Source organism: Mytilus galloprovincialis, chromosome 2 (genome assembly GCF_965363235.1).
Source record: "Mytilus galloprovincialis chromosome 2, xbMytGall1.hap1.1, whole genome shotgun sequence".
NCBI lineage: Eukaryota > Metazoa > Mollusca > Bivalvia > Mytilida > Mytilidae > Mytilus > Mytilus galloprovincialis.
In genome coordinates, this window is record NC_134839.1 from 67,870,667 (window position 1) to 67,894,972 (window position 24,306).

The following is a 24,306-nucleotide window of genomic DNA, read 5'->3' on the forward strand; positions in this document are numbered from 1 at the left end:
AAAATATCCTTTATATATCCTCCCTTTCTTCCTCCTCCCACTGTACAAATGTTAAACAACAGGCATGTATGATAAGATCCAGTTTCTATTATCTTCTATTAAAGCATCCAACATTGTGTGGTATAACCATAGGCATATAATGGACTAGATTATGAATGCACAATGGAAAAATGATAAATTATGAATGCACAATGGAAAAATGATAAATTATGAATGCACAATGGAAAAATGATAAATTATGAATGCACAATGGAAAAAGGATAAATTACAAAATGAAAGCTTTAAAGTTATCTTGGAAGTGACAAATATAAATACTGGTAAGTACGACATTTATACTCCGGAATAAAAAATCAAATCTTCAAAGTATTAACAATTCTGTGGTTCGAATAGTGGACGGATCAAAGAGTTGCTGATATCTAAATCCGTGAAGACTGGCATATAGCAGTCAATTTCCATATGTTACTGTTTCCATACTGTTATTTACTGTAATAATATTTTTTTAGTTTCGGATGTCTCCGTTTACAACTGACGATATCTAGATGAAAACGTCCGAGAATCATCGCGTTAAAGAAAATGAACGGTTACCTCGCACCTTGTTGGAAGAATTATTCATGCTGAAGATTTGTCTGCTATTTCAGAAGGAAAGGCATTCTGATACAAGTTTTTTTTCTTTAACTTTAAGTATCCTATTATTATTCTGAAATTCTTAAACTATTTTATACCTAGTTAAATCAATCGCAAGTGTTTTAAAGAAATCTAATAATATGAAAAGAAATCTATTGTGCCCAATAAACCATATTCAACATCCTGTAAAACAATGCATACATATATAAATGTATTTATGAAATAATGCACACACTTGTTCTTACTTTATAAATGTATCTATACAAATAATGAAGTATACGTATTCAGAATACTCTAATTTCATATAAAAATATTGTTGTATGACATGATTATCATTCTTATTAAAGTAACAAGAAATTTTAAACAATTATAAACAATCTGGGAAATCATGGCTAGCCCAAGCCTTATAATGTCGTGGTTACTAGTTCATTGTGAACTTTGAATAACATGACTGATGACGTGCAATAATCAATATGTAGCAAAAACCATTTTGGTACGTATTGATTAATGCACGTTAAAAATCGTAGAGAATAGATTCTCACATCGCGACATCACTGATAATTTCTTCCGTAACGCCAAAATGTCATGGTACGAGAATTTCGTGCTTCTATTTTACGGGTGGCAGTTCTTACCTTGTGGTAGGTTAATATTGATACACATTGCCCTAATGAGAGTAAAAAATCACCAGAAGGCGATATCTTTCATACGTATTAATCAATTTACATTCCCATGAATTTATTATACACAATGTCAATACAATGAATCATTTGAAGAACAACACCTTCAGTGTGTAATAGATAACCATCAACACGAAGGCTTGCCATGAGATCCCAGAATATATAAGTTCGTTTGTAGTTTGGTCGTGACTATAATAATCTTCTGATGGATGCCAAGTGATGATATACGACCATGTGACATACATGAATATATATAAATGCAAAGTTGTATGATAGACAAAATTGTCTTTTTAAAATCTTAAAGCTTCATGAAGTGCAAGAACCTGATGTGCATGAAATGGAATTGAACCGATCTGTCACGAAGCGTCCAAATCTTCTGGCATGCTTTCTAATTAAACGGAATATATTTCCTCTTGGCTCCTGCAATGCGGTTCTAATAGGATGTGGCAGAGGTCGTGCTTGTGGCAGAGGACGTGTTGGTGGCAGAGGACGTGCTGGTGGCAGAGGACGTAGTGGTGGCAGAGGACGTAGTGGTGGCAGAGGACGTGCTGGTGGCAGAGCATGTGCTGGTGGTAGAACTACTTGTTCGGACTGAAAATAGAATATTTTATATCTCTGTACCTGTAGTACATAACTAAGCAAGTAAAATGGATATTTACAGTTCAGGAGTCGATTTCACAAAAACAAATCAGTATACATGTGCTAGCGATAAATCTTAGTCGTAAGGTTTTTTTTGTGAAATCGACTCCAGTATTTTAATTCTTTATGCAATAATGTAAATGATGAGATTTAGCAACATCCTTCATCTTCCAGGTGCATGAACAAAAAGGCATATTTATCAGCGTGTAATATATAGGTTCTTCATTTAACCTAACTAGAGAGCCACTAATCCCTTATGTGTTGAAACAATCTTTATCAGATATCAATCAACACTCTAAATTTCAGATATTTCGATTAGTATATGACTTATAAATGACATTGAAGAAAGTACTTTCATATATTGTTAAATCTTCGTTTATCGCTCATGATTAATACCTAAAATGTAACATAATAAACTATAAAGATTAAAAGAAATAGCTCACAATTCAACCACTTGAGAGAAAATAAAGAACTCTAAAATAAAGAACTGAAGAATGTCAAAGGCCGAAACGTCTCAAAAAATTGGTTTATTATTACAAATATCTGACTAAATTAAAGAGATAAAGATATTTACCACTATTCCTAAGTCAATAGTGTCGTAGACTATCATTTGTTCAATTCTGGGATCTGCCAGAAAATTGTTGAACATCATAGCAACTCGTTTATCCTCATGTAATTTAGCTGACTTAGTACTGTTGATTACTGGTATCTTCAATAGAAATAAACAATATTACATCATTTTGTTTTGTTGTATTTTGTTGCCCTTTTTTTCTTTCATATTCATTCAACTATTAATAATGCATGTTCCTTCTCTTTGATCTATCCAAAGTCTTATGGCCGTCAATTCGAATTCATTTGGCTAATTACAAATTCTCAATTCTCAATTTTAAACAAAATAATGGTACTTGAGAATGGAAATGGGGAATGTGTCAAAGTGACAACAACCCTACCATAGAACAGACAACAGCATAAGGTCACCAATAGGTCTTCAAACATTTTTTGGCAAGAAAAGCTAGTTTTGTCTATAAAAATGCAATAGTTTAAGATTCTGTAACATAAACCTTACCTTGGGGTCTGACAGAGTGGGTTGTACTGGTCTGACATTGATCCTTGTTACTTTCAAATTCGGTTTGTTATTTGGCACTTTTGGTTTGACTACAACCTTTAGAATACAAATAATGAAATTGTCTTAAAATCATTAAAGTCCATCTAAATGGCGTTTTTTTTTATGTTCGATACATTTTTTTATGTTTGTGTAGGTGATTTGTATAGCTGACGACACGATAAGGATTTTGTTGAAAGTTGTTGAGATTGTACTGTAACGTGTTCGCAAACCGATGAGAACCTTTCTAACCAACCAAACCAACCACCAGACCAGACAGACACCAACAACGAACCAAAAGAATTTAACAGGAAATATGAAGGCTCAGAATACATGAAATAATTACTAATACTGCTACTGCATACTGCATATCACACAAATATAGTTTCTAGGTCAGCGCAGTCTCCTTTTTATGTGTGTGTGTGTGTGAGACGGATTTTACTTTTATATGTAATGTAATAAGGTAGCAGATCCGCCTTTACGTTGATGCTCTGAATGCAAACACAAAATCGTTTCAAGTGTATAATAACTTTTATTCACCAGACATTATATTTAAAACAACTGGAACACGGATTAACAGAAATAAATCTCTTAAAACAACAATCAGCAATTAACAATATTAAGTATAGACTAGACAAACAGATAATAATACTCTAAAACAGCTTCACCGAAAATCAACATTCAAGAAACACAGATTCTATCAGCAACTCTCCAAATAAATACATGTAAAATACTACACAAATAAATAAGTCTCTTTCTATATCATAAAAATATATTAACAGCAACCTGAATATTTAAAACCAACGGACACTTTTGCCGACTTTACGCACCTTTCTCCTATTCAAAGTTGAAATTCATTATCAAACTTTATTCTCAAAAATTATAATATTTAGAAAACAAGAAAACTATTAAATTTCTGCATCCGTTAAAAACTTGAAACTGGAACAATTAAATGAACTGCTTGCATATATATTGCAATATTCTGGAACTTAAACTGCTGCTTTAGAAAAACTGTACCTTGAAATTTATGAGACACGTAAATAAAGCTGCTAGCCGGCGGTAGGGACAAGCTGGAACTGACGTAAAATACTATGAATCTTACGCTAGTGTTGTTATTTCGCGTGAGAGAAATTCCAAATATGGGTGAAATCAAAGACCTAATGAGGAAACTTCCTTATAAGGTACATATCTTTGCACTAAACGTCTGATCAAATGACGTCATTACAGCCCTATTACTGTGAAATGATGCGCAACGTCGGTGCAAAAATACGGTTCATAAGAAATTATTACAATAATCAGAATAAAACTCTATTCTACATAAACCTTACATAAAATACTCTAACATTTATCCCTATTTTGAAAAACATACAAAAATATAACTTCAACATGTTCAGGACAGTCTACAAATTATGCGATTTCTATTGTCACTATATTTATAATAATACTCGTGACTTCCGGTAAAAACGAAAGTGAAAGTAACGTACAATTAATCAAAAGCTTTCCGTAAGAAAACACACGTTTTCTATCGTTCTGGAACATACAATATTAAAACGATTAAACCACGAATAGGTAATAATGAAATAAAATACACACATTTACTGCTTTAATAAAATAATACAAAGTAGGGTTGGAAGAACTTTAGCCAAAACTATGTAGACAATATCAATAAAAATTTAGGCACTGTTATCTGTCAAAAACGTCACAGTACTATTGTAGCCTACTTATAAAAAAGGAGATTCATTGTCGAAGTTGTATTATCAGTGACGTAGCCGTGGGCGGAAGCATATTAGTTGTATATGAAATGTAATGGCTGAGCAGTTGTCTTTATACATATTCATATGATCAAACTATTATCTATATTCATGGTGCCTTGACCCATGGATCTTAAAATCATCTAAGTTAAGGAAACAACAGCGCTGTTACCAGACTATTCTGCAGATTATATGAAGCAAAGGAGCATACAATTTGCACAAAGAAGAATTCATTGTCACGCTCGGATACTTGAGCGAAAACAAACATGTTTAAACAAATTTTTCAGCTATGAGAACTAAAATTTTTGGAAATTAAAATTATTAGTTCAGATGATAAATATTCGGTGAATATGGAATGAATAAACTCATCATAGATACCAGGACTAAATTCTATATATACGCCAGACGTGCGTTTCGTCTACAAAAGACGCATCAGTGAAGCACGAATCCAATCCAAAAAAGTTTTTAAAAAAAAAGAAAAGAAAAAAGCCAAATAAAGTACGAAGTTGAAGAGCATTGTGATCCAAAATTCCTAAAAGTGTTGCCAAATACAGCTAAGGTAATATATGCCTGATGTGGAATATTCAGCATGTACGTAAGTTCATTCTATAGATTCGTGAGATTGAGTAATTCCATCATTCTACAACTCACACCTTAAGGAGGGTGGTAATGGCGGTACCTTCTTGACGAATAACGGTAAAAATTCTAGAATTGCAAAGTTTGTACCACAGGCACTTGTTTCTATCAATGTGGGGTTTACTATCCATACCCATACGAAAATAACGTGATTTTTCGTACGGGTATGGATAGTAAACCCCACATTAACAGAAACAGTTTGTACTTTAATACTGTTTGTGTTTGGTTTTGGTATTTTTTCAAATTTAAAAGGTACTAGTCTATTCTAGAAGATATGATCTGAACATCAATCCTAGTACAAGCTTATGCTAATAGATAATCTACATTAACACAAAGATAGTACTTAGATAGTGACAGACTGTCAAAACAATGAATTCTGATAGCGTCTGCTATTGATAAGGCAGCAACAATTTGATTTTCTGGGGGGGGGGGGGGTGGGGGGGATGGGGCTATGGGTTTTTTGGGGAAAAAAAAGTTTGTTTCCAGTTTTTGGAGAAAAAAATAATTTGTTTTTGATTCTGAGAAAAAAAAAAATTGTTTGTTTCACCCTCAGCTGCCACTATATGTAATGCTAAAATTGAAAGAAAAAGGTTGCTGCCTAATGTTCAGGGGCATTTTGTAGTCTAGGAAGAGAAACCAACAAATAATTGTGATAAAAAATTATATCAACTCTCCCCAAAGATACTCGTCCCATACTGAATATTACTGTTTTTCCTTATACAATTTATTACAATTATTAGTGGGACAGTACATCTTTGTCTATTACACATAAAAAAGAATACAAAGGCAGCCTGTAGGAGGTTTTGAAAGGGGAAATGAATTTTGTCTCAAAACTCTACTTTTTTCTTGTGCCTTGTTGCATTTAAAGATTTTGAAAATTTCAAACCATCAAATTCGATAAAAGTTTGTGATTTTCAAGTTCAATAACCAATAAATGTTTAAACAATTTTTTGCAGGAATAAAATGACAAGGTTTTTTTCTGGCCAAATTTGAAAATAAAAGTGTTATCTGAGCTTGCCAGACTTTTTTCTGTATCATTTATTAAAAACCATTTTGTTGCATTCAGGCTATTTGTATTACTATGATATTTCAGATTTACTTTGAAACATGTTTCCTCTATGCAGTTTAACAGTCAGGGGTATTTCTAATGACAACATGTGCAAAAACACTCAATGATTTTACCAAGTAGTGTTTTCAACCGTTTTGTGGGGTACGTAGTCCCAGCCTTAACATAGAATGAAACGGTGAATTTCATTAAGACTTTGGCAGATGATGCATGAACCCCTACCTTTTTAATGATGTTACTGTAAGAAAAATTAAACGAGAGGAAGAATTTGGTGTTACCAAGGCCTACCCCCTTAACTCCAAAAAACTATATTGATTGTCCAAACGCAGAAATTATCCAAGCCACACTCGGCACAGTCCTTTTGAAACCTGTTTGTTCAAGCCAGTCACACATTCAAAACTCAACAAAGTACATGATCGGTTGCTAGTAATCAAAGTAACCGCCTACCATTACTTAAGCTTCTAACTTTCAGGCAAATTTCAAAATTGCAAACATTCTGGAGGCCGTTTCACAAAACAACGTTCGACTTAGATGGATCGTAAGTACACTGAATTTTTCATGACTTACGATCAATCTTAGTCGTAAGTTTTTTTGTGAAACCGACTCATAAAACTGACTAATAGTCCGCTGTACATCTAAACCTGTCACTTACTGTCAGGTTACTGTGTTTCGCCCTTACAATTTTAATAACGACGAAATGTGTTGAATGAAAGATACGACAAAGTAGCAATGCATACATGCAAGGAATAATTTATTTCTTAGAAAAAATAACGTCTAAAATCAGCATACTATCTAACAAAGTTTTTACGACAAGATGGAAGGTTATGTCAGGGATTGCAAGCTTTGCAAGCTTTGTTTTAGACACAGAAAAAATACGACACGTTACTAGTATCAGTGATCATGGGCAAATCAATTCATATCCACTGGAAGTTACACGAATAATAATGATCTGTACAGGAATTTATTTTTAAAAACAGACCTTGACGACCGTACTATTTTACTTGTCCATTGTCGACGTCGTACTGTCAGTGACGTCGCCGTGGGCAGAAATACGTCGTGTTAAATATCAAATGGACTAGCATCTTTTAAATTACATGTATAAAAGTATGGACTTAAAAGGAGTAGGTTCAGTAAGACCGCTTTTTGGCCCATAAATTAAGCAGTTTTGCAAAATTGTGAAAATGTAATCTTTTAGCTATTTTTTGGAAAGTAGAATGCTTCTGCTACATAAATATGTGCTGTTTTTGACAATACAATGTACATATATCGTGTACTAGCATCATAAAGTCATGCTTAATTACTGAAATCTTCACTATAATAGCATTTTAGTTAAATTTTAGACGGTTTCCGTCTTAAATAAAAGTGGCCGCATTCGTGTTCATTCATAATATTGAAATGTTAGTTGTATTTGATGATAATACGTAATATATATAAAGGTTGAGGATGAACACGGATGCGGCCACTTTCATTTTTGACGAAAACCATCTGAAAAGTGACGTTTTTTGGCATATTTGATAGATTTTTCATATTTAAGCTTCAATCGGAGCGTTTTTAATGACTCAATCAGTTAAAATCTTTTACATAAACTAATCGAATCAATTGAAATAGACACTTAAGTGTTTAAAAAGTGTCCTAAATATCTCATTAGATGAAACTGAAATTTGGGGCCAAAATCGGCCCTTACCGGACCTACTCCTTTGAAAGCTGTCATTTCCATGATTTCAAAAACAACAAAAATATGTTCCTTTTATATTCAGTCACTTATACAGAGATATTTATTGATTTATTTCACTGTTTGATATTTTGTTCATCCATATTCTAAGTACAATGAAGCTACCGCTTTACAAGCAGAACCAAATACAATGAAAGTCCCAACACTGTTAGTACGGCGGCTTTGTGAAAAATTGTGCACATCCTGCTACAATCATGACATTTGGCATAGACCTTCCTCAACCAATTCTCTTTTATTTCAGATAGGGAGGCATTTGAAAAAAAATGTCTCACTTCCTGTAAAATTCAAAATGGCGGACATCACACTTAAATTAGCCCAATATCGAAGGCTAGTATGTGAAAAGGTGTTATAAACATGCTACTATCATAATATTTATTACAAACCTTTGTTTTGAACTGCTTGTGGATATATGATATAGATAAGATGTCTTCAAAAACCCTACTTCCGGTAAAATCCAACATGGCGGATATAGTAGTAGAATAAGCTTATTTTTAGGGAGTGTAATTGAAATGTGTTTTAAAGTATTGCTACTATCATCATATTGTGCAGTAACCTTTTTTATGTCCTTCTAATGAATAAAATGTATAAGACATTTGTCTTTAAAACCCTTACTTCCGGTGATATCTAATATGGCGAACATAGAAATATTGATATTTTTCATTTTAATATTCAACTTTTTTCAAAATGTATATAAAATGATTTTTTTAGCTGGTCAATAAAATTTTGGCTTGAAGTCATCCTCAAAACCACTAATTCTAGTCAGCTTTATATGTTTAAATACAAAATTAACACTTCCGGTAAAAAGAACCAATATGGCGTAAATTACAAAGATGGGTACTCAATCCATATCTTCGATGTAGAATTTTTGAAAGATTGATTAAAACAAAATAAAATCATTAAAGTTCTTACACATCTTTAGAATGACTTATTTATGGCCTCAAATACATGTTTATTCACATGTAATAAGATCATTGATTTGATATTTTGTTCATCCATATTCTAAGTACAATGAAGCTACCGCTTTACAAGCAGAACCAAATACAATGAAAGTCCCAACACTGTAATAAGATCATTGAATATTGCTTTTTTTGGTATAAATATTGATTTTGTTATCAGTAAATTAAAATCAAACTAAATATAACTAGTATGTTATACTAAATCCATTGAACTTTGGATGTGTACGGATTGATAGTTTAGTCTTAGATGCATGATTTTTTTGTATTAGTTGTTAGTGGCTTTGAACTAGTCTGTCAGATAACTGCGAGTACTCTCAGATCTGTTCCTAGTGTCTTTTTGTTGTCGGGATGTACAAGAACCCGGCCACGTCCACTTGCATTTTCGTCCGTCTGATGAGTTAAGCCTTTTTCAACTGGTTTTTATAGTTCGTTCTTATGTTGGACTGTTATACTACTGTCCCAGGTTAGGGGAAGGGTTGGGATCCCGCTTACACGTTTAACCCCGCCACATTATTTAAGTATGTGCCTGTCCCAAGTCAGGAGCCTGTAATTCAGTGGTTGTCGTTTGTTTATGTGTTACATATTTGTTTATCGTTCTTTTTTTTATATAAATAAGGCCATTAGTTTTCTCGGTTGAATTGTTTTACATTGTCATATCGGGGCCTTTTATAGCTTACTATGCGGTATGGGCTTTGTTCATTGTTGAAGGCCGTACGGTGACCTATAGTTGTTAATGTCTGTGTCATTTTGGTCTCTTGTGGACAGTTGTCTCAATGGCAATCATACCACATCTTCTTTTTTTATATGTATTGACTTCCGAAGCTACACAAAACACCTTACAAATATAGATTTATTGTTCCACTACTAAATTGTCTATTCTTCTTACCAGTACACTTGGTATAATCAAAAACTGATAATAAATTGTTCAAATAAGGCCTTCGAAAATAGTGGAATAATTACTACTTTGGAGTGTCAAGAACTCGTTGGAAGTACTTGATAAATTGCATGCTTATATATATTAGTGATTTTGAATCTGTTCAAATTTTGATTTTTCTACCTTATATACCATATTACCTCACATTTTCATTAAGAAAAAATTCACAGACCTAATTAAATGGGCATTTTTAAAAAGTCAGAATGTGAATATATATGTTCAAACTCTTTTAGGTCATTTTTTAGTAGCAATAAACAAAAAAATATGTCAATTGGACATGCTTTGATACTATATCTGCCCTTGAGTTTTTACTAGATAACATTTTTGTTCGCTTTAGAGATTCCGTATATCGTCAGGTTATCGGAATTCCAATGGGAACTAACTGTGCACCACTTATTGCGGACCTGTTTTTGTATTGCTATGAGTTAAAATGTATGATAAAAATCAGCAAAGACCCATCGAAACAACATCTGATACACAAATTTAATAATACTTTTAGATATTTGGATGATATTTTGGCTCTCAATAATGACGACTTCAGTATGTATACTAAAGAAATGTAACTTACTTTAAATAAAGTTAATACTAACAATGACAACTGTCCTTCCCTCGGTCTTGATATCTATATCATTAACGGAAAGCTTAATACTAAAATTTATGATATAAGAAATGATTTTTCATTTCCTATCGTTAATTATCCATTTTTAGATGGTGACGTTCCATTGTCACCATCTTACGGTGTTTATATATCTCAACTTGTACGATTCGCTCGTGTATGTAACAATGTTTTAGATTTTAACGAGAGAAATTTATGTATTACCGAAAAATTATTACAGCAGGGTTTTCGATATCATAAACTAGTCAAAACATTTACTAAATTTTATCATCGGTATAAGGACATCATTCGTAAAAATAGCTCAACATGTAGACTTCTTATACGTTTAGGTTTTTCACATCCAATTTTTTAAAGTATATTCTTTATAAAGCACAAAAATGTCAGTATTAACCTTAGAAGCTAACAAAACCTTTAAATAGACTTATTAAGAAGGGATACAGTTACGATACTGTTGTCAGGTCATTAAAGATTGCATATTTTGGCGTTAATATTGATTCACTTATAGGGTCTTTGCATCGGAACTAAACACATTTATTTAAAAACCAGTTGTTAACATGACACGGGTTATGTTCTTCTCATATATGTTATGAAGTATGATACTACACCCCTAACGGGAAGGATTGTGTATTATTGTCATTTTGTTTATTTTCTTTGGTTACATCTTCTGACATCAGACTCGGACTTCTCTTGAACTGAATTTTAATGTGTGTATTGTTATGCATTTACTTTTCTACATTGGCTATAGTAACAGGGGGAGGGTTGAGATCTCATAAACATGTTCAACTCCGCCGCATTTTTGCGCCTGTCACAAGTCAGGACTCGGATTTCTCTTGAACTGAATTTTAATGTGCGTATTGTTATGCGTTTACTTTACTACATTGGTTAGAGGTATAGGGGGAGGGTTGAAATCTCACAAACATGTTTAACCCCGCCGCATTTTTGCGCCTGTCCCAAGTCAGGAGCCTCTGGCCTTTGTTAGTCTTGTATTATTTTAATTTTAGTTTCTTGTGTTCAATTTGGAAATTAGTATGGCGTTCATTATCACTGGACTAGTATATATTTGTTAAGGGGCCAGCTGATGGACGCCTCCGGGTGCGAGAATTTCTCGCTACATTGAAGACCTGTTGGTGACCCTCTGCTGTTGTTTTTTATTTGGTCGGGTTGTTGTCTCTTTGACACATTTCCCATTTCCATTCTCAATTTTATTTAGTTTACAAGTATATTTAAAATAAAATAATATTTTTGTCAACTTTTTGGTGAACTGATATGAATTATAGGTACATTTAATCCCTGTTCATACCTGCCAACTTTTCAAAATGCCCTTGGAAGTTTTGCATGCAAGATTGCTCTTATAGTTTTAAAAAACCTTTGAAGGGGGCATTTAAATGCATTTTAGAAGTGTGCGGGTTGTTTTTTTTTTTTTGGCTTTTTCATACTAAAAATTCTAAAGCAATTGTAAAATTAACTGTTTTGTTTAAAATTCTAAATAAATTGTTCTTGCAAAATTTCCATTTGGGAGATTTCATGGGGGAAGTCCCCCAAAAATAGTGAATGTTGGCAGATATGCCTGTTCCTACAATTATTGTCCACAAGGACCAATAAGTGACTCCACAATCTAAATAGAAAGGATTTAATACCTTAACTTAAAAAAAAATACCCTGAGTAGCAAAATGTAAATATCAATGGCAGAACAATTGGTACTAATTCTGCAAAGACGATATTATAATGGGTGTAAACCTTCAATCTGAAATCCAAGATAAGCTTAAATCTAAAAACCAATAAAAAATTAAAACATTTTACCTTATTTTGTTTCAGTTTTTTTTCCAGAAATGGCTCTTCTATTAGATTAGCTCGTACCATTTCTTCGTGTACTAGTCTGTTAATCTCAGTTGTTGTCATGGCTTCTTCACATGCCTCCTGTAAGAAACAAATGATAATAGTAAACCGCATGTGCTTGTAAGCTCCAACTAGTTTTTATTAAGTGTAATAGCGAAATAAGTATGTAGCTTTAAAATAGGATTTAAAATAAAAATGAATTCCTCAGAAATAAACGAAAACGGCAAAATTGAGCTAAAAAGTGTACACTGAATTTAGAGAGGAAGAAAAGTCTAAATTTATCAGATCTTTCAAAAATGCAGAACATTTCGTAGTAGGCTGGATTATGTTTTTGTTTATCCAGAAACAGCAGGAATTGTGTCAAAATAGTTACGGCACATGCGCCTGCAACATTTTACATTATAACTTGACATTAAGTATAGCGACTTGATAACTTTTTTTTGGTTTGAAGAAATAATATAATTAAAGTATCTATTTTTTTTGGTTTGAAGAAATAATATGATTAAAGTATCTATTTTTTTTGGTTTGAAGAAATAATATGATTAAAGTATCTATACACAACGAAAACGTTATGCAGTGTGAAAAATAAAATAAATGTCAAAAATAACAAATTATAAAAAAAAAAGTATGTGTATATAAACTACCAACATTTACCTTCTTGCTGTTCTTGGTGACAGGTTTAGTGAAGATCTTGTTGGTATTCAACTGCTCTAAATTTGTTTTACTATCAATCTTTTCAATGGGCATCTGACTTCCAACGACCTAAAACAGTAAAACTTTGGTTGCTAATAGATTCCATAATATCCAGTGGCAAATATTTCGTGCGCATCCAGTATGAGACTAGCTGGAATATTGTAACCCGAGTTAATGTCATATGTGTTTTACCATATAATGGTAAAGTAAATTAATTTTGACGAGAGAGATTCGTAAACTAAGTTTGTCTTACAATCACAGTGTTGGCCGAGTTTTTTTTAACTGTGCTCTAAATAAGTTCGGTAAATCAGATGGGTCATTTTAAAAAAAATGTCGAATTTTCAGTACACCCATGCTTAATTTTTTGTTTCTAATGGAAATTTCATTTGTAATGGTTTAAATGAAAGCTTGTCGGATTTGTGATTCAGAACATTAATAATAAACACACCTTACATCTATTTAGATAAGATTAAACTGCATTTAAGTCCGATTTTGGGGGTATTTGTCAGAAAAACACATTTCAAATGATTTTTTCCGATTTTCTGATCGCCTTGATATCTGCAAAAGAACTTTTTAAGAACGTTAATTATTACTCTAACGAAAAATCGTAGCTTCTTTATCATTGTATGTAACATATTATCTACAAACTAAATTCAATCAGCGTACGGGAGGTTCATGTCCATCCTGTTACCGCTTCTTAAACCAGCCGTTAAATTATTCTTCCTATGAATATTGAATTAGTCAGTGTTGATTTCAACAGTGCAAAGTAATCTTTACATTTAAAACGCCTCGTTTCTTCAACGAAAGTGTACAGAAAAGAAATTTCAAGACATTAAGTGAAAAAATAAAGTGTACTTTTTTTTATGTCTATGCTGTTACCAACAATTTTGATTAATTACACCAACAGTATGCTTGTAAAAAGTGCAATAACGTGTTGGAAACCAAATTCACAATAGAGAACCATAATCACTTCACCACAGGGAGTAATTATTTCACAACAGCAATCAAAAAAAAAAAGAAATTAGTCTATCCTATTATGTATATCCTGTTACTATGGTTGCTATGGTTACAGTAACAGGATAGACAATTGAAGACAAAAACGTCGTTAAACTTTTTATCTTAACATATAGGTGCAAAACGAATGAAATATTTCGTTGTTTGAACTCATCTTAAGGTTATAACGTCTTAATCTTCCCAATTAAGCATTTGCAGGTACAATACTGGTATCGGTAACAGGATAGACTTTTATTTAAGAATTGAATGCTTCTTTTTGTAACTTTATTGGGGTGTAAAAGCATTGACCGAATTACATTTTGTATGAAGAGCGGAAGCGCTTCATTTTAAAAATGTGCACATGGTCAACGCTTTTACAACCCTATGAAGTTACAAAAAGAAGCATTCAATACTTATGATTACATTTTTTAGCTATGATCATGAAAACACGATTTATTTAATTCACATGTGCACTTTATTGTGGGACCACGTGTTATCATGAATAATAAGTTTTATTGAGTGATGCAATTGATTAAGGAATAACACTGATGTGCAGTTAGCCATTCAGAATAAAGTATTATAATGAAACATACATCTAATGTAATTATATAGTGATATATCAGAAACGTACGTTCCTGTTACCAACGAAATAAAGAGAATAGTAAATGAACTTATGAGGGATTTACTTGATGTTGGGTTTATTTGAAAGGGTGAAAAAATTCCGAACAATATAATTTGCAATCTTAGACTTTCATTATTGGTGGTAATTTTTACAACCTTTGAAAACTAATTTTTAGAGGCATTTTTCAGTACAACCTGGAAAATTGGCAAATAATTTATTATTTTGCAGAATGAATATATATAGAAGTTTATTCTCTTGAAAACTATCTAATTGGCTACGTAAAACAAGCTTAACATTTTATCTAAACCTTTTCTTAATAACCCAAAATTTCTTTTGAAAATGGTAACAGGGCAGACAAAATATTGTACCACCGATCAAAAATGTGTCTTAATATGTTGTTATTAAAGTACTGTTTGTTTTGATTTGCTTATGTAGAGGGTTGTTTGAATAAGTAACTTTTCAATAAATTTTTCAAATTTCGATATTTTTTTTAAATGACCGAGATAGTCCTCTGTTAGAAATCATTGTACGAATTCTAATGACCCTAACAATAAAGGGTCCGAAAGAAAAGGCTATTCGTTAAAAAAATAGGACATGTGTGTTAATCTAGGTATAATGTTTACTTTTGTTAATAAAGGTTAAAAATATGAAAATTTAGATTTGTCTTTGTAAATAATTAAAGACTTTCTACAGAGAAAACCCGAAACAAATCAAGTTTAATATATAAAAAAAGGGGGGAAATCCATCCATGACAAAATCAGTACATTCAAAACTGAGAAGATATGATATAATTGCCTATAAGACAGCTCTCCTTCAGAGATCAAGATAATCAAAAAGCAATAAAATGTCTGCAACAATGAGAATAACTAACACCATATAGTCAGCTGTAAAAGGCCCTGTAATATAACTATTATTTCATTTCGGTTAATCATCTCTTTTGAGATAAAAAGGGCCACATGATATTCTTTATACCGGTCGTTAAAATCTCTGTTAATGACCGATGGGGCGTGTTTCTCTGTTTAGGGAGGTGTCCCTTTAATAAAACATTTTCTTTTTTTTCAATTTTATATTTAAGTTGTTGAATTGGTTACCGCATGTGTTTTGAAATGATAAAATTAGAAAAAAAACTTTATTCAGTATTCATATACTAACAAATTGCACTTAAATGAATGGCAGTGACATATACTAGTAGCTACATGTATTACTACGACTGGTCTTCACATTTTGGTATAGAAATCGTACCATTAACTCGAGTTTGCTCTGAACATTTGAATTTATGAGAATTTATAAAACAAAAAACATGGTTCTTGAATGAAATAAACATAATAGTTATTAAGGAACTGGCTATTATCGTGATACATGGACTGCCCACAGGACTGTGACAGCGATAATGACATCGATTACGACTCAGTCATTATCACAGTCTTAGTTAATACCACTGTCCTGTGTGCAGTCCAGTGTATCACGATAATAACTAGTTTTTCAATAACTATTAATGTAATTAACATATGATCAACAAAACCTTCCAGAAATGAGTAGTCTTATTACGTTTATGCTAACAATGAATATATTATTTAAAAGCATATGGGTATGAAGATGAGCGAATGTAAAGTCCATTTTCACTGTATAAGCAAATAGAATGTAGGGGAAGTATAAATTAGGGGTTCGTGTTGCTTATTCTTTAGTTTTCTATGTTGTGTCATGTGTACTATTGTTTGTCTGTTTGTCTTTTTTTTCATTTTTAGCCATGGTGTTGTCAGTTAATTTTCGATTTATTAGTTTGACTGTCCCTCTGGTATCTTTCGTCCCTCTTTTACTTACACATAATTCTTCAAAGTCTTCTGCTTCTTCTGAAAAATCACTTGAATAACAAAACTCATCTTCACTGCTGTTAATTACAACCCCAACACTACAATTAGAATCATAGTCACCATCAGACAGATCAACATCCGCATGCAGTTCTCGAAAAATGGAGCTTATTGTTCTCTGATTTCTTGGATTATTGAAACTTTCGCTGAGAGACATTTTTCGACTTTTAACATCGACGAATTTACGAAAAGTGAAACGTCGCTAAAGGGGTCGTTAAGTAGAGCTGATAGTGACGTTCTCTCACAAAGGACTGTTTGTTGTATATGAAAGTTCTACTGATCAGGCATGATACCATTGCCGATACACACGTTGTTTGTATAAATTAATCAAAAGCGTAGTAGTATAGTTTAAGCTTTTGTTGTTGTTGTTTTTTTTGTGTGTTTTTATGTTTTTTGTTTGTTTGTTTGTACTCTCAGATTTGTAAATAATGTCTTTTTTGTTGGGATATATATTAAGTACCCGACAAGATCCTCTCTGTGTATTATTTGTATTTTTATTCATCTGATGACTTAAGCCTTTTTTATAATTCGTTCCTATGTTGTACTGTTACGCCACTGTTCCAGTTTAGGGGGAGGGTTTGAATCTTGCTAACATGTTTAACCCGCCATATTCTGTATATATGACTGTGCCTTTCCCAAGTCAGGAGCCTGTAATTCAGTGGTTGTCGTTTGTTGCTGTGTAACATATTTTTTTTCGTTCATTTTTTGTACATAAATTAGTCCATTAGTTTTCTTGTTTGAATTGTTGTACATTTGGCATTTCGGGGCCTTCTATTGCTGACCATGCGGTATGGGCTTTGCTCATTGTTGAAGGCCGTATGGTGACCTATACTTGTTAATTTCTGTACCATTTGGTTTCTTGTGGAGAGTTGTCTCATTTGCAATCATACCATATCCTCTTTTTCATATTCAGTTCAAATATCAATTTCCTATCAATATTTTATTGCAATCACTAAACCCCGCCCCTTCTCTGTACATAAATTTGAAGAAATAAACTTTTGGTTTACGATAGTCATAACTATGTATACTAACGTGATCATATGAAATATTGTTTACCCTCATCAACTTTTATAAAACATGTTCTCCTAACCCATATGATTATTTGTGTGCCACCTATTTAGTCGTTATAATATAAGTGATACCTTTTTTATTATTGGCTAAAAAGAAATATGCAAGTACAAAGTTTAAAAAAAAAATATAACAATAAATGATGGGTTCGGGCAAACAAGCTGAAATTGATAGTTAATCCAATGGAAATATTCCAGCAGTATCGTACTAAACGGAATAACTATTGAAGCGAGTTTCGTGTAAATCAAGCAAACAGTTACACTTTGTACCAGTGACCACGGTTGGTGGAGGATTGGGCGCTCGCAAGCATGTTTAACCCCACCATGTTCTAAATGTGTCGGTCCCAATCCAGGAGCTTGTCTTTTTTTCTGAATTTTATATGGACAGGCGAGACATAACTCTATGTCATCAGTTTATTATTTTTTTCCTGTAAGGTATTATTGACGTACTATACTAATAATATACACACAATTGATTATTAATTGTCATTTTATAAGTGTTTTATTCAAATTCTTATGAATGTGGACTTTTAAAAAACCTATACGATTTAGCATTGCCTTATCAAATATATAAATATCAACATAAAAAAAATGCTTACAAAAAAAAAACAAAAAAAACCAATTTTGTAAGCGTATGGTAGGACGACAACGTTGATGCTATGAAATGTGATCTTATGCCAAAGATGATGATCCCGGCAACTTAAAACGGAACGGAAATTGGGTTTATCAAAAGCGTTATAGGAAAAACAAAAATCATTGTATAAAAAAATGGTGAACGCTGTTTTTTTTCTTCAATTTTACATATGATGGGGTATATTCTCTTGAATTATCTATATTTTTCTCCATTTTTCTAATGCACAAGTCTGAATTAAGAACTTTATATTGCCCACTCACAAAAAGTATCCACCCACAATGAAAAAAAAATTGTGAAACTGTTTACTCGCGTAGTAGTATAAACCATTAACCCCAAAGAACTTCTGGTTTTGAACCCTATATACCACCATTCCCAAAATGAAATTGAAACGTGTTTAAAATACAACGATTTTATGATAAATTATACGAAGGGAGTTAGACCAACACCATTCTCACGGCCGACACTCGGCTAACCGAGAGATTAGTCGGTTAATCTATATTGAGTATGCGGCGATATGGGCGATTGGTCTGTTAATCGGGTTGGTTATACGTCTGTTAAGAGTAAAACGCTTAATTTAATGTTAAACTCTATTAAATATACAGATTTTTGGCATGTTATAAGAACCAAATCAAAAAAAGAAAAGTGTCTGACAAAATGATGTCTATCATAGAACATTTTGCACTTGTAAAAACATTTCTTAGTCTGCGCAGTTTTCAGTAAAACTTAAAGGCTTCGCGCAAGTATGTAGTATTTATGCTTATACGCATAGCAATTTTTTTAATAAAAGGCGAAACAAACAAATTTAGATATCATTTTAAGGACAAGAAATAGTACTGTGGTTCTAAAAAATAAATTGACATTAGTAAATATTTCATAATTGTAAAATAATGTGAATAATACCACGTTTTAGTGAAAATTATGAGAATAAAGTCTGTTAATGGGTTAAACAATTGAAATTGTGTCAGTTAAGAGTTATTTAGCCACGACAATAATTTTGCTACCTTTATATTTTCCCCTTGAAAAATTTACGAATGAGACGGTTCCTGAGTAAACAAAAATGACAATACAGTATCCTAGAAAGAGCATTTTTATTTTGACTTTCTTTGCATTGTATTGAAGGGTGTGTCACTTCAATATAGCGTGATATGGATTGGTCTCTGGAATATGCATGAAATTTTTATTGACGTTTTCAATCAGCCTTAATTTTTGTGTCTGTTCGAAGTAGCACGTTCTCAATTCCGACTGAAAGTGTCTTTCTAATACAACACAGGGTACATATAACGTGTTCTCGTTCACATATGAACATGATATTTGTCACTGGACGTTAAGCCCTAATTCGTCAGCATCATCCAGTTGGTTCTTTTCTTCTATTACTTAATCATATGTTGTTTACAAATCACTCTGAAGAAGTAAACGGAAAGGAGCGAATGCAGCTACATTTGGTTATTTTAAGTTTCAATTCATTTTAATCCGTTTAGTTCCTTTCTACATAAGTGCAGATCTAGAGGAGAACTACAGTTGTCTATGGTGGCCGGTGAAGTCAATTTCGCGTTTTCGCGATTTCACCTTTCATATTCTATAGGGCGAAAACGCGAAATCGCGAAGTCGAAAACGAGAAATCGGTTTTGCGTTTTCGCATTTTCGACTTCGCAATTTCGCTTTTTCGCCAGAAAGAATATGTAAGGCAAAAACGCTGAAGCGCTAAAACGCAAAATGGCATTAACCTGCCACCATAATTTTCATCATGTAAACTTCTAGAATTTGTCACCATTATAAGTACATCGCAGTCCGTTACTTTTTCAACAGCCAACGGTATTTCATGTGTGTATTCTTAATTAAGTATTATTTTTCTCTCGTTTTTAGCAATGTATCACTCTCTACTGTCCTTATATATTATTTTATATTCTGCGTTTCCATCAAGATTCTCGTGTATACAATGAGGGTCCGGATTGGGGGTATTGTTTATTTCTGTATTCTTTAAATTGTTATGTAATTTTTTTCTACATTTATATATCTAACTCATTATTCTTTCTTTATTTTTCATATTTTGTCATCCCAATATATTTTACTTACTGATTATCTTGGTACCGTTAATTTTATTACTACCACTGGGTCGATGCCTCTGCTGGTGGACTATTAGTCCCCGAGGGTATCACCAGCCCAGTAGCCAGTACTTCGGTACTGGCATGAAAATACGGATTATTTGTGATATTAAAATTTTCTGTTACAAAATGATAGAAATTATTATAAATTAAGGAATGTATCTCCCTCATGCAAAGCTCTGATTCCTTTCACGGATTTGGCTATAATTTTTGGACCTTTTGGATTATAGCTCTTCATCCTATACATAAGCTTTGGATTTCAAATATTTTGGCCACGAGCATCACTGAAGAGACATGTATTGTCGAAATGCGCATCTAGTGCAAGAAAATTGGTACCGTTAATTTTATTATCTCTGATTTATATACTGGTTACCAATGTAGATGACAAATTTGTGTCATTCATGACAATTAAACAGAATCATCATGATATATGCGACCATTCTTGGATGAAATTAATATTACTTTAATATTACACTTTTTGAAACCATTTTTTTCAATTTTCAATTTCATGTGTTGTTTCCGTATATGTTGTGTTTCATTGCTCATATGTTGTTTTCGTACATTTTAGCCGCTCGTCGTAAGCCTAATCCTTTGATCCGATAACATCCAATATAGCAATAAAATTATACTTTTATTGCCATTCATAACTCTTAACAGACCAATTAACAGACCGGAATTACACATCCGACCCATTAACAGACCAGGTTTTAAATAAAGATTGATTTATGTCACCAAAATACAGATTTTCGTGTAGATTTTTCACACTATGGTATTAATATGGTTAACAAACATAATGCCTTTCTTTTTTCGATGTTCAAAATATTAAATGCAAGTAAATTTAACCAATGTGTCATTTTGTGTACATTTTATGTTTGTAAAATGTGTATAAATTTATTGATGAGTAACCCGCCTTTTCATTTTATAGATCGTACATCGAAGCTAGAAAAATAATAATTACACCACTGAATTCAGTACATTGAACTGTTTTGTTAGACATGAATACTTTTTATGATGAAAATATATGAAGAAAGTTATACAATGAAACATGCTGAACTTTCAATGATTTTCTCGATAACACCTGATTAACAGACTTTAGTCAACCCGATTAACAGACCAACCGCCGATATAGCCGCATACTCAATATAGATTAACCGACCAATCTCTCGGTTAGCCGAGTGTCGGCCGTGATTCTATGAAAATAAGAAACTCTGGCATACTGATTACTTGCTCCTTTGTGTAACATGTTTTACCTTTTTGTTCACTATTAAAAAAATATGCCGCTTGGTATGCCGAAGTGAAACATTTAAGTGCATGTTATGATTTTTATAATTGAAAAGTATTTTGACTTATTTCTTTTAGACAATTTTTCAATTTCATATTGATATTGTTTGGCCGTACAGGAGACCAATGACTATAGAAAAGATAAATAAATAAAGTTTCTTGCTGGAGCAGCAACGATATCAGCTTGAGTACTCCTGTTCGTATCTACTATTGAAATTATTATTATAATACTAATCATTATTTGTCATGTAAGTAACATTATACTTGTGACATAAACAAAAGTAACAACAACAATAAAATAACTGAGTTGAACACACACATATCTATGTTTTACGTATAATTTTTTAATGACATGGCAATAGATAATCCTATGTTTCCAAATCAATCTGATACTGAAAAACTAGTAGTCCTTCTAAATCCTTCTAATATAAACCAAGTGAAAGAAGGATTTAGAAGGACTACTAGTATTTCAGTATTTATACGTAAAACATTAATAATTTGACAGTAGAGGCGAGATTGATTTTCATCTTATAAGGTTGTTATTGACTCAACCTCTCCTTTCTTTTACTATTTTCAAATTAAATTAATATAAGTAAGACTGTAAAAACAAACTATGAATACAAGACAAAATATTTATTTAAATGTCTAACCTTTGGTAAATAATTTCTAATTTGTAATTGTGCACATTTTAGTTTCATATACCAATACGCAGTCTCTGTTGTAGAAAATAACTTTGTGTGAACTTTAGAATTTTTGAATTATACAAGGGTGTTTGGTTCAAAGTCGAATTTCTTAAGCATTGAAAACGAAAATAAAATAATGACAAGTTTTGCTTGATTTTTGAAATTTGAACAATTCATGTAATGTATGTACTCTGTGAATGCAGGTGACATTCAACTGAAATATCTATATGCCAAATGTTGGTGAGGTTCATGTTGCTCGGTCTTTAGTTTTCAATGTTGTGTTTTTGTGTACTGTTGTTTGTCTGTTCGTCTTTTTTTAGCCTTGGCCTTGTTCATTTATTTTTGACCTATGAGTTTTAATGTCCCGTTATCCTCTCTTTTATTCTTCGATCATTATTATGTAGTATACAGTTGTGAAAATTCGTGTACTAATGCAGTCTGCAACGAAACGTATTTTTTTTAAATTTTATTTCCAAAGACATTTTTACTTACATTTGTCTCTTTACAAATAAAAATTTAAAAAAACACATTAAATCAAAACGTGTATAAAGTATCCAATTCCAACAGCAAGCAGAATTATATAGGATCCATAGAAAAACAGAAAGTCCAATAAATCAATGACATCTTTCTTTGTAACTGATATTTCCTTTTTAGGATCAATTGGTTCTATCGAGGTTAACTTTCTCCTTACTCTCACTCTGGCTAATTTAATGAAGGGAGACCAAATTGCGTCCATACTCTCTGTATGATGGTATTTTATAGTTATAACTGTACCATAAACAATAACCCCACTGATGGTTATAATGACAACCATTATGATAAGTAAAGTACACATTGGATTAGATGTTGCCGGTACGGATGCTGAAGCGAGTGTGAGAAAAATTGCATATGACAGAAGCAGTGTTACAGATAAGCCTATACGGTTACCCGTTTCAACTGGAAGAATAAATACCAGTGGGTTCAAAAAACCAAGCAGCAACGTTGGAAAGACTACCATAATGGCAAAATACAATGACGAACGTTTGATTTTCAATGTGACAAATAATTCCGTATATATATTTGAATTATCTATTCGTAGACTGCACTCTTCTAATGTCCAATCTGAGTTCACAGAGAAGTAATCTAAATTACAAGTACTATTGAATAAGTTCTTGAAAATAGCGTACGGCAGATTTGTTCCCCATGGAAATATGTGAAGAGTACATGTTTGACTGTCAAATGGAAATTTAGAAATATCTGTAACACATTTTACATCAGCGACGAGTCCAGGAGCGTAGTATACTCTACCAGTGCTAGTAAGAGCTCCAGAGAATTTTACTCCATTTCCTATCGGTTCTATTTTGTCAACTCTATTAAGTAACACTATATTAGGTACCCAAATGTTTTCCATATCAATAAGTAACACATTAACATTATTATATGTTGACGGATTCCACGCAAGTCTAGTGTCAGTCCAATCGACTATAAATGAGCAGGTGACAGAAATACTTTCTTCAACTTCTCGAAAGTAATTGATTGATACAATGTAAACCTCAATACTTATGTTTAATGTCTCTGTAGGTGGGGTAGGCATCACTCCTTTTGAATAATCTGTCATCAAATCTTTGAACAACGTATTAACATCAGAAATTGTTTGACCATGCACAAGGCAAAACAACATAGAAACGAAAAGAAAAAACAGTTTCATTTTGAAACAGCCACTTAATAATGAACTTCAGTTACTATCACTTCCTAAAAGTATTTAATTGTTACCACTCTTATTATGACTCATTTCAAATTAAATTACCTTAATGC

The 24,306-nt window shown here is 32.4% G+C and overlaps 2 protein-coding genes and 1 long non-coding RNA gene across 3 annotated transcripts; all 3 read right to left on the minus strand.

Moving 5' to 3' along the window:
• Nucleotides 1-956: 956 nt before the first annotated feature.
• LOC143062377 (uncharacterized) lies at nt 957-3,099 on the minus strand. Its single transcript, XM_076234086.1, has 3 exons — nt 3,007-3,099; nt 2,515-2,649; nt 957-1,892 (listed from the first exon to the last, which is right to left on the minus strand). Exons 2-3 carry the CDS (start codon nt 2,590-2,592, stop codon nt 1,608-1,610), a joined length of 363 nt encoding a protein of 120 aa, XP_076090201.1. The 5' UTR covers nt 2,593-2,649; nt 3,007-3,099; the 3' UTR covers nt 957-1,607.
• A 9,434-nt stretch (nt 3,100-12,533) lies between these two features.
• LOC143062378 (uncharacterized) lies at nt 12,534-16,857 on the minus strand. Its single transcript, XR_012974721.1, has 3 exons — nt 16,699-16,857; nt 13,224-13,331; nt 12,534-12,650 (listed from the first exon to the last, which is right to left on the minus strand). It is a non-coding gene; the product is annotated as an uncharacterized LOC143062378 (long non-coding RNA).
• Nucleotides 16,858-22,963: 6,106 nt separating this feature from the next.
• On the minus strand, nt 22,964-24,306 carry LOC143062379 (acetylcholine receptor subunit alpha-type unc-38-like). The gene has a single exon (XM_076234087.1). It carries the CDS (start codon nt 24,197-24,199, stop codon nt 23,042-23,044), a length of 1,158 nt encoding a protein of 385 aa, XP_076090202.1. The 5' UTR covers nt 24,200-24,306; the 3' UTR covers nt 22,964-23,041.